At 43.7% G+C, this 13471-nt stretch overlaps 1 protein-coding gene across 1 annotated transcript in view; it reads left to right on the top strand.

Moving 5' to 3' along the window:
* COL22A1 (collagen, type XXII, alpha 1) overlaps positions 1-13207 on the top strand; it is a 204811-nt gene extending 191604 nt beyond the window's left edge. The window contains exons 57-65 of the mRNA XM_014965264.1: positions 348-401; positions 3288-3359; positions 5066-5101; positions 5367-5411; positions 5712-5891; positions 8322-8388; positions 9778-9960; positions 10362-10439; positions 11344-13207. Coding sequence (XP_014820750.1) covers positions 348-401; positions 3288-3359; positions 5066-5101; positions 5367-5411; positions 5712-5891; positions 8322-8388; positions 9778-9960; positions 10362-10439; positions 11344-11531 — 903 coding nt within the window. The 3' untranslated portion in view covers positions 11532-13207. The remainder of the gene's footprint in view (positions 1-347; positions 402-3287; positions 3360-5065; positions 5102-5366; positions 5412-5711; positions 5892-8321; positions 8389-9777; positions 9961-10361; positions 10440-11343) is intronic.
* The last annotated feature ends 264 nt before the right edge of the window (positions 13208-13471 follow it).

The following is a 13471-nucleotide window of genomic DNA, read 5'->3' as shown; positions in this document are numbered from 1 at the left end:
TAGTAACTTGGAGCTGCCATAGTAGGTGTCTCCATCCACAGGAGGATGCTGCATATGATAGGGATAAGGGTGAAGAAATGGAGGAGGAGAAGGAGTGCTGGTTAGGACCTCTTTAGACTAGGGGTCTAGATTTGGGTCCACATCTCTCTCTTTTTGTCCTGAGATAGGGTCAGCCACGCAAGCAGGGGATGCAGAAATTGTGGGTTCCATTGCAAATAAGACATCCTTACTTGTAGTCTGCCTAGAGAGGAGGTTGGACAATGGAAATCCCTGGTGGTGTAGCAGTAGGTGGATATTTTTAATTGTGGTATATGCTATTTCACTAACCTTTCTTCCTTTTGACATAGGGCAAGAACGGATCACCTGGATCTGCAGGAGAACCTGGCCCAGCAGGTAACCCAGTAAGTACCACAAAGAGAAGCTCATGCAGTAAGCAGTTACGTCAAGGAGAGGTGACTGATGAAGTATAGGTGAAGTGGATTATGTGTAGCTGCTTACCATCCCTGAAGGTGCCAAGTCTGAAGATCAGTGATCTGAAAATCACTGGTTGGCCGCGGCATCTCAGAGGGTTTGGCTACGTTCCTGGAACTGAGCTGCTCGCTGGGTCATCGTTTTTTCCCAGCAAAAGTTAAGTGTTCACAGAAAAAGGAAATGATTGATTACCCGCTATGGAAAAAAAAAAAAAAAAAAAGATTGGCATGCCTCCTCTTCACCGGTAGATTCAATTTTGCCAAGCAGAGACTGTGCAGCCAGCAGAGAGTTGTCACAAGGAAGGAGAGGGCCTCGGGGAGCTGGCAGACTGCCATCGAGGAGTAGCAGCGGCAGAAAAAATCCTCCTCAGGCACTTGGGGAAGGAGCAGGCAGTGGGCAGTAAACCAAGATCACCAAGCAGAATGAAACTCCCCTGGGGCCATCCTGTGCAAAAGAACAGCATGGTAATGAGGAGCTGTTAGAGGGACAGTGAGGAGGGTTTTATTCCTCTGTTCTGCTGCTGAAATCCATGCAAATGTACTTTTGTGCCCAGTAGCATCTGTTGAAATACGATTACCCCCTAGGAAAAAAAAAAAAAAAAAAAAGATTGGCATGCCTCATCTTCACCGGTAGATTTAATTTTGCCAAGCAGAGACTGTGCAGCCAGCAGAGAGTTGTCACAAGGAAGGAGAGGGCCTCGGGGAGCTGGCAGACTGCCATCGAGGAGTAGCAGCGGCAGAAAAAATCCTCCTCAGGCACTTGGGGAAGGAGCAGGCAGTGGGCAGTAAACCAAGATCACCAAGCAGAATGAAACTCCCCTGGGGCCATCCTGTGCAAAAGAACAGCATGGTAATGAGGAGCTGTTAGAGGGACAGTGAGGAGGGTTTTATTCCTCTGTTCTGCTGCTGAAATCCATGCAAATGTACTTTTGTGCCCAGTAGCATCTGTTGAAATACAGGGCCATTCCCTCTGTCCACCCAGACGTTACAGCTTGCTGGGCTGGTAGATTCAGATAGAAAAAAAGGCATAGCAGGAGGAATCTGAAAAATTGCATCAGGATTTCACTCTTCTTTGTGGCCCTTGCAATGCCATAAAGCAACCTCGGCCTCGCCACGGACTTGTGCCCTCAGCACAAGGTGTTTTGCTGCAGGGATGTCTCCTCCCGAGCGGCCGCAGAGACACAAGCAACACCTTTCTGCATGGGGAGGTGATAACTCACCGATTACAGGGGCAGTGCAGTCTCGCAGCCTTTCTGCAGCCAAGAATTAGCACCATGGCTTTTTTCTCCTTGACACAACTTCTTCTTTCCTTCCTGGGACCACTGCCATTACTCCTTACCCCCTGGATCCCCGCTGTTGCCTTTTCAACCTTCATTTCTTCTTATCACGCCTGTCCCCAATTCCTGTCACTGCTTTTTGGCTTTCTGAGTCTTCACCTGGCCACTGTGTCTTTGGGATGCCCTGTGAGTGCCAAAGGGGGGGTTATTTTTTAATCATCATCGTGTTATCACATTACCAAGACAGTCAGCTAGCGACCCAGGGACTCACCAGGCAGCTTCCTGCACAAACACAGAACTACAGCAGTCTCCGCTCCAGAGGATTTACAGTCCAAAAATAACACAAGAGATTGAAAAAGGATAAAGTCAGATGGATGAGAAAGAGGAAACAATGAGACAGTATTGGTCAGCGGAGCAGACAGTCATCTCATCAGTATCCTTCTCTGTCATTAAAATTAATCCTCTCCCTTTCATAAAGGTTATTATGGGAAGTGTTTCCATGTGCTGTACAAAAATCCTTTATTTCCAACTTGTCTGGAAAGGCACTAATTTCCTTCTCTATGTGGTGTGATGAGCCAATATATTATACTTCTATATTGAAAAAAGGGAGAAGCGAGAACGGTTATCATGGCAATAAGAGTTTCTTTTCCACTTTCACCATTGCTGACCTGTAATCACAAAGTAAAACGTGCCAGGACCTTTCTCCTTTCGCATCTGCTGGGTACCAGTGCCCATCCCTCTTCACATGGCACGTGCCTGAGCCTGCACACAGAAATGCAGCCCAGCCCCTGACATCTCCAGGGCTGATGGCTTAACCCAAAACCATGGGCTTTTGTGCCTGCCAGGGTCCATTGGTGCTCATTTACACAAGACGGTCTTGAAATGAAGACAAGTTTCACTCTAAGAAGAAAAAAGGATACGTTAGGAATTAGAAGGCAGGGGACAAAGGCGTGAAAGAAAAGGTTAAAAGAGGAGTAAAAAAGAGTAAAAGAAATCAGAAGTGTACGTGAGACTCTGTGTCATGAACTGCCATTTAATCTGCCCTGTTCTGTAAGAAAAAGGGATAGTTTGGCAAAATATGACGAGAAATAACTAAAGGGCAGACTTTTTTGAAATTGAACTTGAAAATAAAGGCAAAAGAGGAACTCGGTAGTTGTCTGTTGATTGTATTCTCAGATTTTTGGCTTTATGGCCATCTGCACTATTTCCCTGTCGTCGCACATCACAGCGTTTCCGCTCTGCAACACCACCTTGTAAGCCGTGCAGCGCCAGAATCGCCACTGAACATACCTCCTGTCACTTCCATAATTGTCACTTCTTTTTCATCTTCTCGCAGGGACCCCGCATAGCTTATTAATAATGCAAGCGTGGTGTTTGCAATCTGCTTTTCTAAGTGACTTTGTTCTTCCGTTCCTTGTCAGTTTTGGGAATCCTGCTGCTACGGTGAAATTTCCCACTTCCAATGTATCTCTAAATGCATGCTTTGGAAAAGAGATGTTGGAGAAAGGGCTGCTAGTGTCTGTCTCATTTCTGTCCTAAGGGTCCTAAAGGAAATAAAGGAGAAAATGGCAGCCCAGGACTCCCTGGCTTCATAGGACCTCGAGGACCACCTGTGAGTATGTCTGGGGATTGATAAGACCCACTAATTGCCTGCTTTGAAATGCTGGACTGATGAAGGTGGAACATAGTCATCTTTAATTGGGTAAAAAGCATAGGCAGGGTTCCAACAGATGAAGAAACCACACTCTGTACTTCTAAAGGAAATTGGACTGCAAAAAATAACATTTTTCTTATGGATCATCATCCATAATCTCATTTACTGAGGTGGTACCTGATATTGTGTGCGTTAATCGGGCTGGTTCAATAGTCTTCTTAATATGGTTATGGTGTATTTAAGTTACTCAAACTATATCTCTGCATGAACCCCAGAAAGGCTCAATAGAGAAATTTTAAGTGCTGATAATAACATAGGTGCTTCTAATATTTGCTCTTCCAAGGAAAATTCCTTTGTTACCAGCAACAGAGGTACATTGCAGTTAAAGTATTCATATATGTCCCAAAGTGATCTAAAATAATACCTATACATGTGAAAATATCACAGCCTTGAAATCCAGTATTTTCCAAGGCGAGTGAAACGTGTTACATTCCACTGGAAGGATGGAAAATGTGAAAGTTAGGCAAACATTTTTGTTTCTTGCTCTTTTGTGACTTAAAATAAGTTTTAAAAGGTTTTCATGTGAATCTATCAGAGCTGAATCATCCACGGGATGATTATTTTTTTTTTCTTTCTCTTTTTTTTTTTTATGATTGGAAAGGGTATTTCATGATGAAAAGAGGAGAAAGAAATATTTCTCTGGAAAATTAATTTAAAGTAGCAAACGTGGTGGCCACTTAAAACTGAAGTGGCCCTAAGGAATACTTGAGTGAGTCTGATGCTGCCTAATTTGGATCTGATGCGATCACACAGCTGTGATTAGTCACATTGCTCATGCGTGCATAGGCAAATGCTAGTGCTGTCAAAGCTGTTATATGTGCTTCCAGATTATGGGGAAAAAATACCACCTGCATGCATACATTACAGATGTGATCATGTGTGTGGATTGTAAATGGACTATAAAGATGAATCTTTCCATTCACAATATGAGAAAGTGGGAAGAATTTTAGCACTGTCTGATTTAACGTTTGCTTTGCTCTATCAGTGCACTTCAGGACTGCAGTGACTAAAATGCAAAGATTATATTGCCTAATTATCACATCATAAAGGCAAAATACAGAAAAAAATCATAATAGGGTGCTTGTTATTTGATACAGTTCTGAAAGACAGACAAGATTTCAGGCTCAAACTTGCTTTATCACTGTTGTCTCAGCTGGTGTAATACAAGATGGTACCTCCCCTTAAAAATTGTTGTCCCCCTTACATCTTTAGACTGTTCTGGCAATAACATTGTCACAGATTAAGCTAAAACAGCCCAAGTAAAGTTTATGAAGCTTTGTGAAATACAAGAAAAAGGAATAATACGTATTCAAAGCAGGAACACACTTTCAATGAAACATCCGTCCTGATCTCAACTACTTCGGTAGAAATTCCTTCCTTTTATATACAGAGATTTACATGGTATGCTGCTTTACTAGAAAATGCTTTCTAAATAGTAGGATGTGTCTTTCCAGGAATGTCCTATAGCGGTAGGATAAGGATAAAATGATCCAAACCTGCTGCTATGTAGCAGAAAACTTGTGCTCTAACTCATGGTTATTAGGTAGGGTCTTCCTTCCACCTCCTTGCAGTTCTGTACTAAATTTACTCTCTGTGTCTCTCAGGGAGAACCGGGAGAAAAAGGCTCTCCTGGAAAAGAGGTAAGTGAAATTCCAAGTTGTTTCAAAGCAGGGCTGGTGTCTTGGGAAAAAAACAACATGAAAGATGCTACCTGGGTTGCAACAAATTGGTATTTTTTCCTTGAATTGTTGATATTTGTGAGTAAACAGGGAGCTGTCAGGAATCTATGGGTATGTCAGGGAAATACATTTTCCCCAGGTCACAAGAATCATTGCAAAGGCATACACTTTATTATTTACTGATATTATGGATAGTTCTTTCATGCTCACCCTTCATTTTTTGCAGGGTGCACCAGGGAAACCGGGTGAAATTGGCTCCAAAGGAGAGAGGGTAGGTTGGAGAATATTATTAGTTATTTCATTATGTTGAAATAGAGAGCTATTTTGAGTTAGGGGCTGAGGGCAGGGGTGATTCAAGAGTGAAGAGCAACCTCCAGAGATCTGCCATACTCCCCACCCTCCCAGCCCTCTCTTTAATCATTCTCCACCAGTAATAATTTGTGGATCATTTGTAATGCACCAGATGTTGTGTTCAGTAACTTTGCCAGCTCAGCTGTTTGTGTTCCGCTGTGCTTGGAAATCAGAAGTTTGCCTCTTATTTTGTGGTGGTAATGTCGGCTTTTTCACCTAGGGAGAGCCTGGCACCAAAGGAGAAAAAGGCCCTCAAGGAGAAAAAGGCCCTCCAGGTGATCCTGGGATACCTGGTCATAAAGGCCATCCAGGACTTATGGGTCCCCATGGACCCCCCGGAGACAATGGGCAAGTTGGACCTCCTGGTCCTCCAGGACAGCCAGGATTTCCAGGACCAAGGGTAAGATTGCCAGAGAAAGGGTTTGTACAGTAATTTTACTGCCTCAGTGTGTGACCAGAAAAGTACTTAAGATAATGGTAAAAGTGGTAGAAACCAGAGCAAGTGTGTGTTATAATGGTGAAGAAAGATTTTTATCTCCTGTCTCTTGAGACATGAAAAAAGAGAGCTAGAGCATATCCCAGGGAAATGCTGGGGGGGTGTTGGACTGAAATCCAGGAGAGCTGAGCAATCCAGACCTATAGCCAAGGCAGCCAGTCCCTGACACCTTATGCCCCTAAAAGCCTAAATCAGGTTGTGTGACTATGGCCACGGGTCTGGAGTCTGAAAAAGCTTCTTTCTATTGGGCTGTTAGTGCGTAGCGTTGCATACGGAGGTCTTACGCCTTCCTCTGCTGCTGGTTGTTATGAGAGACAAAATGCTGAGCCGTGAAAAGGTCACCGCTCTATTCCTGGAAATCCTGAAGTCAGCTCATCAGAATTCATAAAATCCTATTTTTGTTTGATACTCTTTTTTTTTTTTTTTTCCCCTAACGGGAAACAATCTTGCTACTGAGAGTGCCTGAGGGTAATGTATGTAGAAGAATGAGAAAAACTACCAACACTAGTGAAGCTGCTATACCCATCCTGAGGATGAATTGGAGAGTACCTCGGAGGGGAATAAACAGTGAAATAATCTCTGATGTAAAAGCTGGGTAAATTTTAGACAAAACATTTCTTTGTGTGTCTCAACATCATAGAGATTCGATGAAATGCAGTGGTGATTGTGGAGACTAATGCAACTAATGCAGTTAAAGCTTGAAAAGATAATTTCTAAGCCTTTGAAATGTGTTCCACAATCATGTTTACTTGCTGGGGTATTCACTAAGAGTACTTAATGACAAAATTGTTTCTTTTGTCACTAACAAACAGATCTGTTTCTCATGCAAAATTTGTGTTGGGAAGCAGGCAGCAAATAGACCAATTCTGTACTTACCAGCAATGTTATTGGTTAAAATGGAAATGTCTCTTAGTGATTTAATAAAATTTGCATTTCTTAATGAAGAGTAACTTCTGATTCAGAAGACCTTACAAGGTTTTTATAAATATAGAGGACACAGACTGCATCCTTCTATGTTAAAAGGACAGGTGTGAGAGAAAAGGAACACTTACATGTGAATAGCTCATACGCGAAAAAATGCAGCCCTTAGGTTGACCAGAAGTATTTTCAAAACTGGTAAAAATTCAAATAATAATTTTAGCCAAAAAATGAAAAGTGTATTTCAAGTGAAAAGTCTCACTTTATGATTTACAAAGGAAAACATTTTATCTTCCGGGTTCAAAATGGTTTATTTTTTACATACAGCTGCACTTTTGAGTTTATGCAAAGACAAGAGTCTGATTACCCTAAAAGCACTTTTTTTTATTATCTTGGGAAACCACAATCTAAAAAAATTCTCCTTCCACCTACTGAAAATCCTTTCATTGTTTTTTCAGTTGCATCATCCAGAGTTGTTGTTCACATAGCTTTGAGTTTTGACAGCTGTTACAGCTGTTCAACAGCAATGTCACACAAAAGAGCAGAGAGAGGGCATGACAGAGACAGACACTGTCCCTTGGAGGCTGGGTAGGGGGCCGAGGCCAGGCAGCCACATCCCATCTCCCTTCAACTGCCTGAAATCGTCAGAACCTTGTACTCGTTTGGAAGAGTGGGTATCATATGTGTAAATTGGCTTCTGTTCCCTGAGAGAGGGCCTGTTGTTGGGCAATGCATCCAGAATGAGTGTTTATAGTGAGTCTACATACCCACCTTAAGTACCCTGTAGACATGTGTGCTTCTCCCATATAACGATTAGAGTTGGAAGTGACCTTAAAGATCACCTCGTTCCAACCTCCCTTCCATGGACAGGGATACCTGCCACTAGAACAGGTTGCTCCAAGCCCCATCCACCCTGGCCTTGAACACCTCCAGGGATGGGGCATCTACAACTTCTCTGGGCAACCTGTTTCAGTCTCTCACCATCCTCCCAGTAAATAATTTCTTCCTAATATCTAATCTAAATTTACCCTCTTTCAATTTAAAACCATTACCCTAGTAGACTTCCAACTATGATTCAGTAGGGCAGAGGATGTCTCCTGATTCAATTTCTACTACTTCTCCTCTGACTGTGTATAGGAGGGAGATTTTCTCTGGTAAGGAGACAGGGACAGTATCCCAACTATTCCCTCTGACCAGGCTCCCTGCTTACACTGCTGAGCCCATGGCCTGCCAGCAGGTTGGGAATTGTGGGTGTTTTGAGTCCCTTTATGTTCTTCTTTCAGGTAGTCCCTGCAGCCCTCTGTATGCTGTGGGTGATTAAATGCAACCTACTAAACCGTTTGTGGAGGGTTTAATTTGCATATCCCCCAGCTGTGATTATGATAACTTGTTATTGCTGTGATTATTACTCTCTAGGGGGAACCCCCGTCTCTAGACACTTTGAGAAGGCTCATCCAAGAGGAGTTAGCCAAGCAGCTAGATGGTAAGTAACCGGCTCTGGGAAGCCAGAAAATATATCTGTGAATATGAAAGATACTTTACATAGCTGTGGTGGCACCTTAACCTCTCCTGCTAATGGAGGGCAATGTTGCAATATGCCTGCCTGGAAGCAGTAGCGTGTAAAATGAAATGTGCTCAGCAAGATTTACCATTACTCAAGCTTGATGTTGCCAGCAATAGCACAGGGGCTTTCTCCCTTCTGCAACCCAAGGCCATTGCCCGTGCTAAGCACCTTGTGGCTTTTTGCTACCAAAACAGCTTTGCTACAGAGACTCATTCCTGCAGATGACTGGGCTGAGATGGTAGGACAAGAGAAGATACAAATTCAGAGTAATTTGGGGCCCTGGAAGAGAAAGTAAACAGAGTAGGAGCCCATGGAAGGACTATGGGCTCTGATAAACTTGCCTTTGAAGTCCCAGCTAGAGGATAATGGCTGTGACAATATGATGAGAGGGGTGGAGTGGGTGTGGGCTGCTGCTTTGCTCAAAGTATGTGAGTTGCAGACCATTACTGACCTCATCTACAGCGAAATGCAGAGCTGTAGTGCTTCTCGCACCCCTCTTGGAGCAGCTGACACATAGCTGCAGGCATTTTCCTCCATGCTTAAGATCATGGTTCAATGGAGTGATTTATTTGAAGGATTTTATTTACCCACTCTCAGACTTTAAAACTCCTTGCCAATCTAAAAGCATTGAAAATTTTTGATCAATGAGGAGAAGACAGAAAACCCTTCTGCCTCTATTCAGTAGGATGTTTTTGTGATGCTGAGTATGTCTTAAGAGCTCTCTAGGCTGTTCAGGGTCTTCATATGGAAGTGCCAAGCAAATATGCCTGCTTGGAAATTGAAGAATCTGCTGACGGAGGGAGCTGCCTTAGTTCCTGACTTCACAGCCAGAGATGGGTACATTAGCTTTAACTCCATGTGTGTAACCACCCAGAACAAAAAATGTAAGCTTTCTTCCTACAGAGCAGCCATGTAGAATCTCACTCTATGTAGCAGAAGCAGCGGAAATAGACTCTCTTTTACAGAACAGCAAAGATTCCAGTTTGACAGAAATCCACCAGCTGCACAGCTAAAGGAAAGGATATTTCAGATCCTGGTGGACCAGGAGCGGAGGTTGAGAGAATTGTTTAAGGATGAAATTTTGGGAGAGATTTAAAGCTACTGAGAAATTAGGTTTAAATAGTATCGAGAGGATCGGAGGGCACTACTGTGGCTTATTGGGAAGGATTGTGTGGGGACAACAAATGTGTGGCTCTGAAAAACTGATCTGTGACAATACTTGGACTTTACTGGGCCACTGATTCTGGCTCTCCATGTCTTGAAGCACTGACCTTCTAGTCTAACAAACTCATTTTCCTCTGTTCACAGCAAAGTTAGCTTATCTCCTGGCTGAGTTACAGCCTGCACATGTAAAAGCATCCCATGGCAGACCAGGACCTCCTGGTCCCCCCGGGAAGGAAGGACTTCCAGGAAGAACTGGCCCTCCAGGAGAGCCTGGACAGCCGGGACAGACTGGGTCTGAAGGGCCACCTGGACCAATTGGTCCAAAAGGTGAGTGAAGCTGGGTATGTCTGGGAAGTCGATAAAGGGATGTGTCCACCACACTTCGATGTCCACCTCCCCTGTTAGTAGCATCTAAGTGGTTTTCAAAATGCATGTGTTAGAAACAATCTGTTGAACCAGAAGTGGTTCATGAAGATGATCTTCATGAAACTATTAAGATTCTGTGGTGAATGTGACCAGCAATTGCTGGCATGTTCCACCTCTGTCCAGAATTGAAGTGGGGTGAGTTTTCATTCCCACTTAACAACCCTCCTCAAAGCACTGGCCAAAATTAGGAATTATTTATAGCAAATATGTTGGCTTCAGTGTGGAGGGAAGACCTATGGTGGTATTCTTTACTTCTGTAGATCATGTTCTTAAGTTCATTATTTTTCTTTCCCTCTTTACAGGAGAAAGAGGAGCAAAGGGTGAGAAAGGAGACACTGGTGTTGGCCAACGAGGGGAAATAGGTCCTCCAGGAATTCCAGGTATGTTTATTCAGAACACCCCACAAAACACATCACACAAAACCACTACAAGGACACAGGTCTCTGCCGTATAGATAAACGATCAGGATAACATAAATACGGCATACACGATTTCTGTAGAAAGTGGCCCAAAGGGAAGAAATGTATTACTAGCATCATATCTGGCCACCGTTGTTTCCTCAGCCTGTTTGACAGGCGTTATGATCCATCTCAGTAAGAGCTAGGTTAACTCACCTTTGGGACAAATCCAAAGTGAAGCTTTAATTACTAGATGCACTGTGAAGTGTCCTCTATGCCTTTGCCAGAATTTTGTCGTGACCAAGCTGAACCCAGAGGTCCTGGCAGCTTCAGATGTCATAAAAGGTCATATCCAACACCTGTGCCTCAGGCATACAACTCATGCTGGCAAAGAAGGAGCAAATACACTTTGTTTCTAATTTGAAATTAGGAGCCATTGATCAGTTTTGCCTTCACCCTGCCTTGCTGGAGAAGGAAAGTATGGGGAGCCTTCATATCTCCATGGTGTGCATTTGGCATACTGGCCCTGCATTGCCTTAAAATAACTGTGGACACACTGTGCTTCATGTGAATGAGTTATCTCCCAAAAGTCAGTTCTTGCCTCAAGCATTCCCATCCTCACCTCCTCTCTATGAGGACTGTATGTTGTTGGTTGGCTTGTGCAGCTGCACAACTTCAGCAACCTGGTGACAGAGGAAGACCAGCAATAGCACACAGTTGTGCAGCCCAAGGATGCCACAGAGGATGGAAATCGTGCGTTCAGATGAGATACACTTGCCACATCCTTGTAGATACAAGCCAGCTAGGCCCCAGGCTGTGGAAGCTGATGTTTGCACCCAGGTTGGCAGCAAAACCACTCATCAAGGGCATTTTGTTTTTACTTCAGGCCTCCCAGGGGAGCCTGGTTATGCCAAAGATGGGATGCCAGGACCACCCGGCCCTCAAGGTGAAGCTGGGGTACCTGGTCTCGCGGGCCCTCAGGGACCTCCGGGAGTCAACGGGCAGTGCGACCCCTCTCAGTGCGCTTACTATGCAAGCCTGGCTGCCAGACCCGCCAACGTCAAGGGGCCCTAGCGTGCAGGGGATACCCCCAGACTTGTTTTTAAAACTTGAATTCATCATGCCTGCCAAGAGCTCTCAGATGTCTTCAACTGGGTTTCTTTCGTGGGAGGCCTTCTAAAGCCAACAAATGCTGCCGGTCGGTCAGATTATTTTTATGAATTATAATTATTATTATTATTATTATCTTTGATGTGATATGTGAATTTGTTTTTGTTTTCTCTAACATCAGGGCATATTACCACATTAAAAATAAGTGATTTTTTCCTCTTTTGAAGAGCATACAGTATTGACGCATTGTGTAGCTGTTTATGCAAAACCATTCCGATGCCAAAATTTTTGTCTGTTACCTGGTTAATTCTTTCCAAAGCTTTACCCCTCACCCTTGAAACAGAAATCAAATCCTTCACTGTGCAGTCCAGGGCATTAACTGTGAGACACAGGCTGATTGCAGGGTTGTTGGTGCTGTCTGCCATCCACATGGAAGGAAGGAAGGCAACGCCATGCCAAAGCTGGGAAAGGGGTCTCCAGTATATTCAGGTCACGATGGACAGACAGTTATGAATTGCCAGTGCACATTTCCCAGAAACTTCCTGTTAAATTTAATGTTCTTCTGCCTATAAGTGAATCTGTATCCTATAGGAACTACTTTTTATGGGACCATGTCAGATCTCACAGTAAGGCCTGAAGAGACCACAGAGATGATCTAAACCTCCTCACTGCTCCCTGTGGAAGAACTTCAGTACTCTGAGGGTTTTGGTCCTACCAAATGGAGCTCAGCTTCCTTCTGTCAGGGAAATGCTTCTGCAAAAAGCTGTGATGCTGCCCTCTGTCAGCTCAGGGATGCCAAATCCCCTTTTCATTGTCAGTGCACACACAGGTCCCTACCACCGCTTTGCCCCAAAAGCAGCCAGAGCAGCATAGAAAGTCACATGGCATTAAAAATCTCAGAAAGCCAAGTGTGACCCAACTTGACCATTTTGGATGATCTGCTATGATTATAACTTGGCAGGGTTGTGTTTTAGAGGGCAGGTGAGAAGTTGCAGACTTTTCTGGGAGAAGGTTGATCTTTCGTGAAAGGGTCAGAACAAAGAGTTCTTCAGAAACCCAGAGAAAATTTTGTGTGAGGGTGAAAGGAAAAAGTCAGACACTGTCCATTTTTCCCAATCAGCTAATTGCCAAAATCAACTTGAGAATGCAAAGAGAAAGTAAAGAGGGGATGGAGTCTCAAAAGACCTTCACAGTAGGTCATTTGTGAGTTTAACCCTCTGACCAAGGCAATCCCACCCACAAAGGAGCTGATCTGAGAGGTGACCAGGCCTCAAACATACGTGCTAGCCAGCAGAGCAGCTGCAGTTTCAAAACTCTTCTGCATGAAGCAGTTTGTATCGAGAGATCAGAGTAATGAACCTGACACAGGCATCAAGTGCTGAATGTGTCTGGAAATCTCATCAGGTCATTTGGAGATGGAAGAGAGGCACCCTGCCCTGCTGGCATGGTGTTTCCAAGCTGGCTAAGCTGAACATAACCCACAGCTGTCTATAACCACCCCAGAGTCAGCTCCCACTGCTAAAGCCCAGAGATAACCCTGTGCCAGCCTTGGAGTCTTTTTCTCACCCAGTAGCAGATAAAATTTGCCTCTGCTTTACTGAAAAATGAAATTAAATAACATGTTCACATGCCAAGGTTAAACAAAGTCTTTACTGTGTAGCTCTCAGTGGTGCTATTTTTGCTATCTCCTATGCAAATAAACTCTTTGATTTGATTTTACTGTGTTTCTTGCTATGGAAAGACTAATCAAAGTGAAAATGTCATGAAGTGAAAAGCTTAGGCTTTTAAGTAACTCTCAATGGTATATCTGTTACTGTTCTGCATCTTAGGTCAGCTTTGCTGTATTTCAGTATTCAGCAAGCATGTTGATCACATTCTATTTAACAGCACCATTTTTCCTAGTC

The sequence above is a fragment of the Calidris pugnax genome, unplaced genomic scaffold (assembly GCF_001431845.1).
Source record: "Calidris pugnax isolate Ruff unplaced genomic scaffold, ASM143184v1 scaffold41, whole genome shotgun sequence".
NCBI lineage: Eukaryota > Metazoa > Chordata > Aves > Charadriiformes > Scolopacidae > Calidris > Calidris pugnax.
Note: the sequence above shows the minus strand (reverse complement) of the source record. Positions and strands in the feature narration are given on the sequence as shown.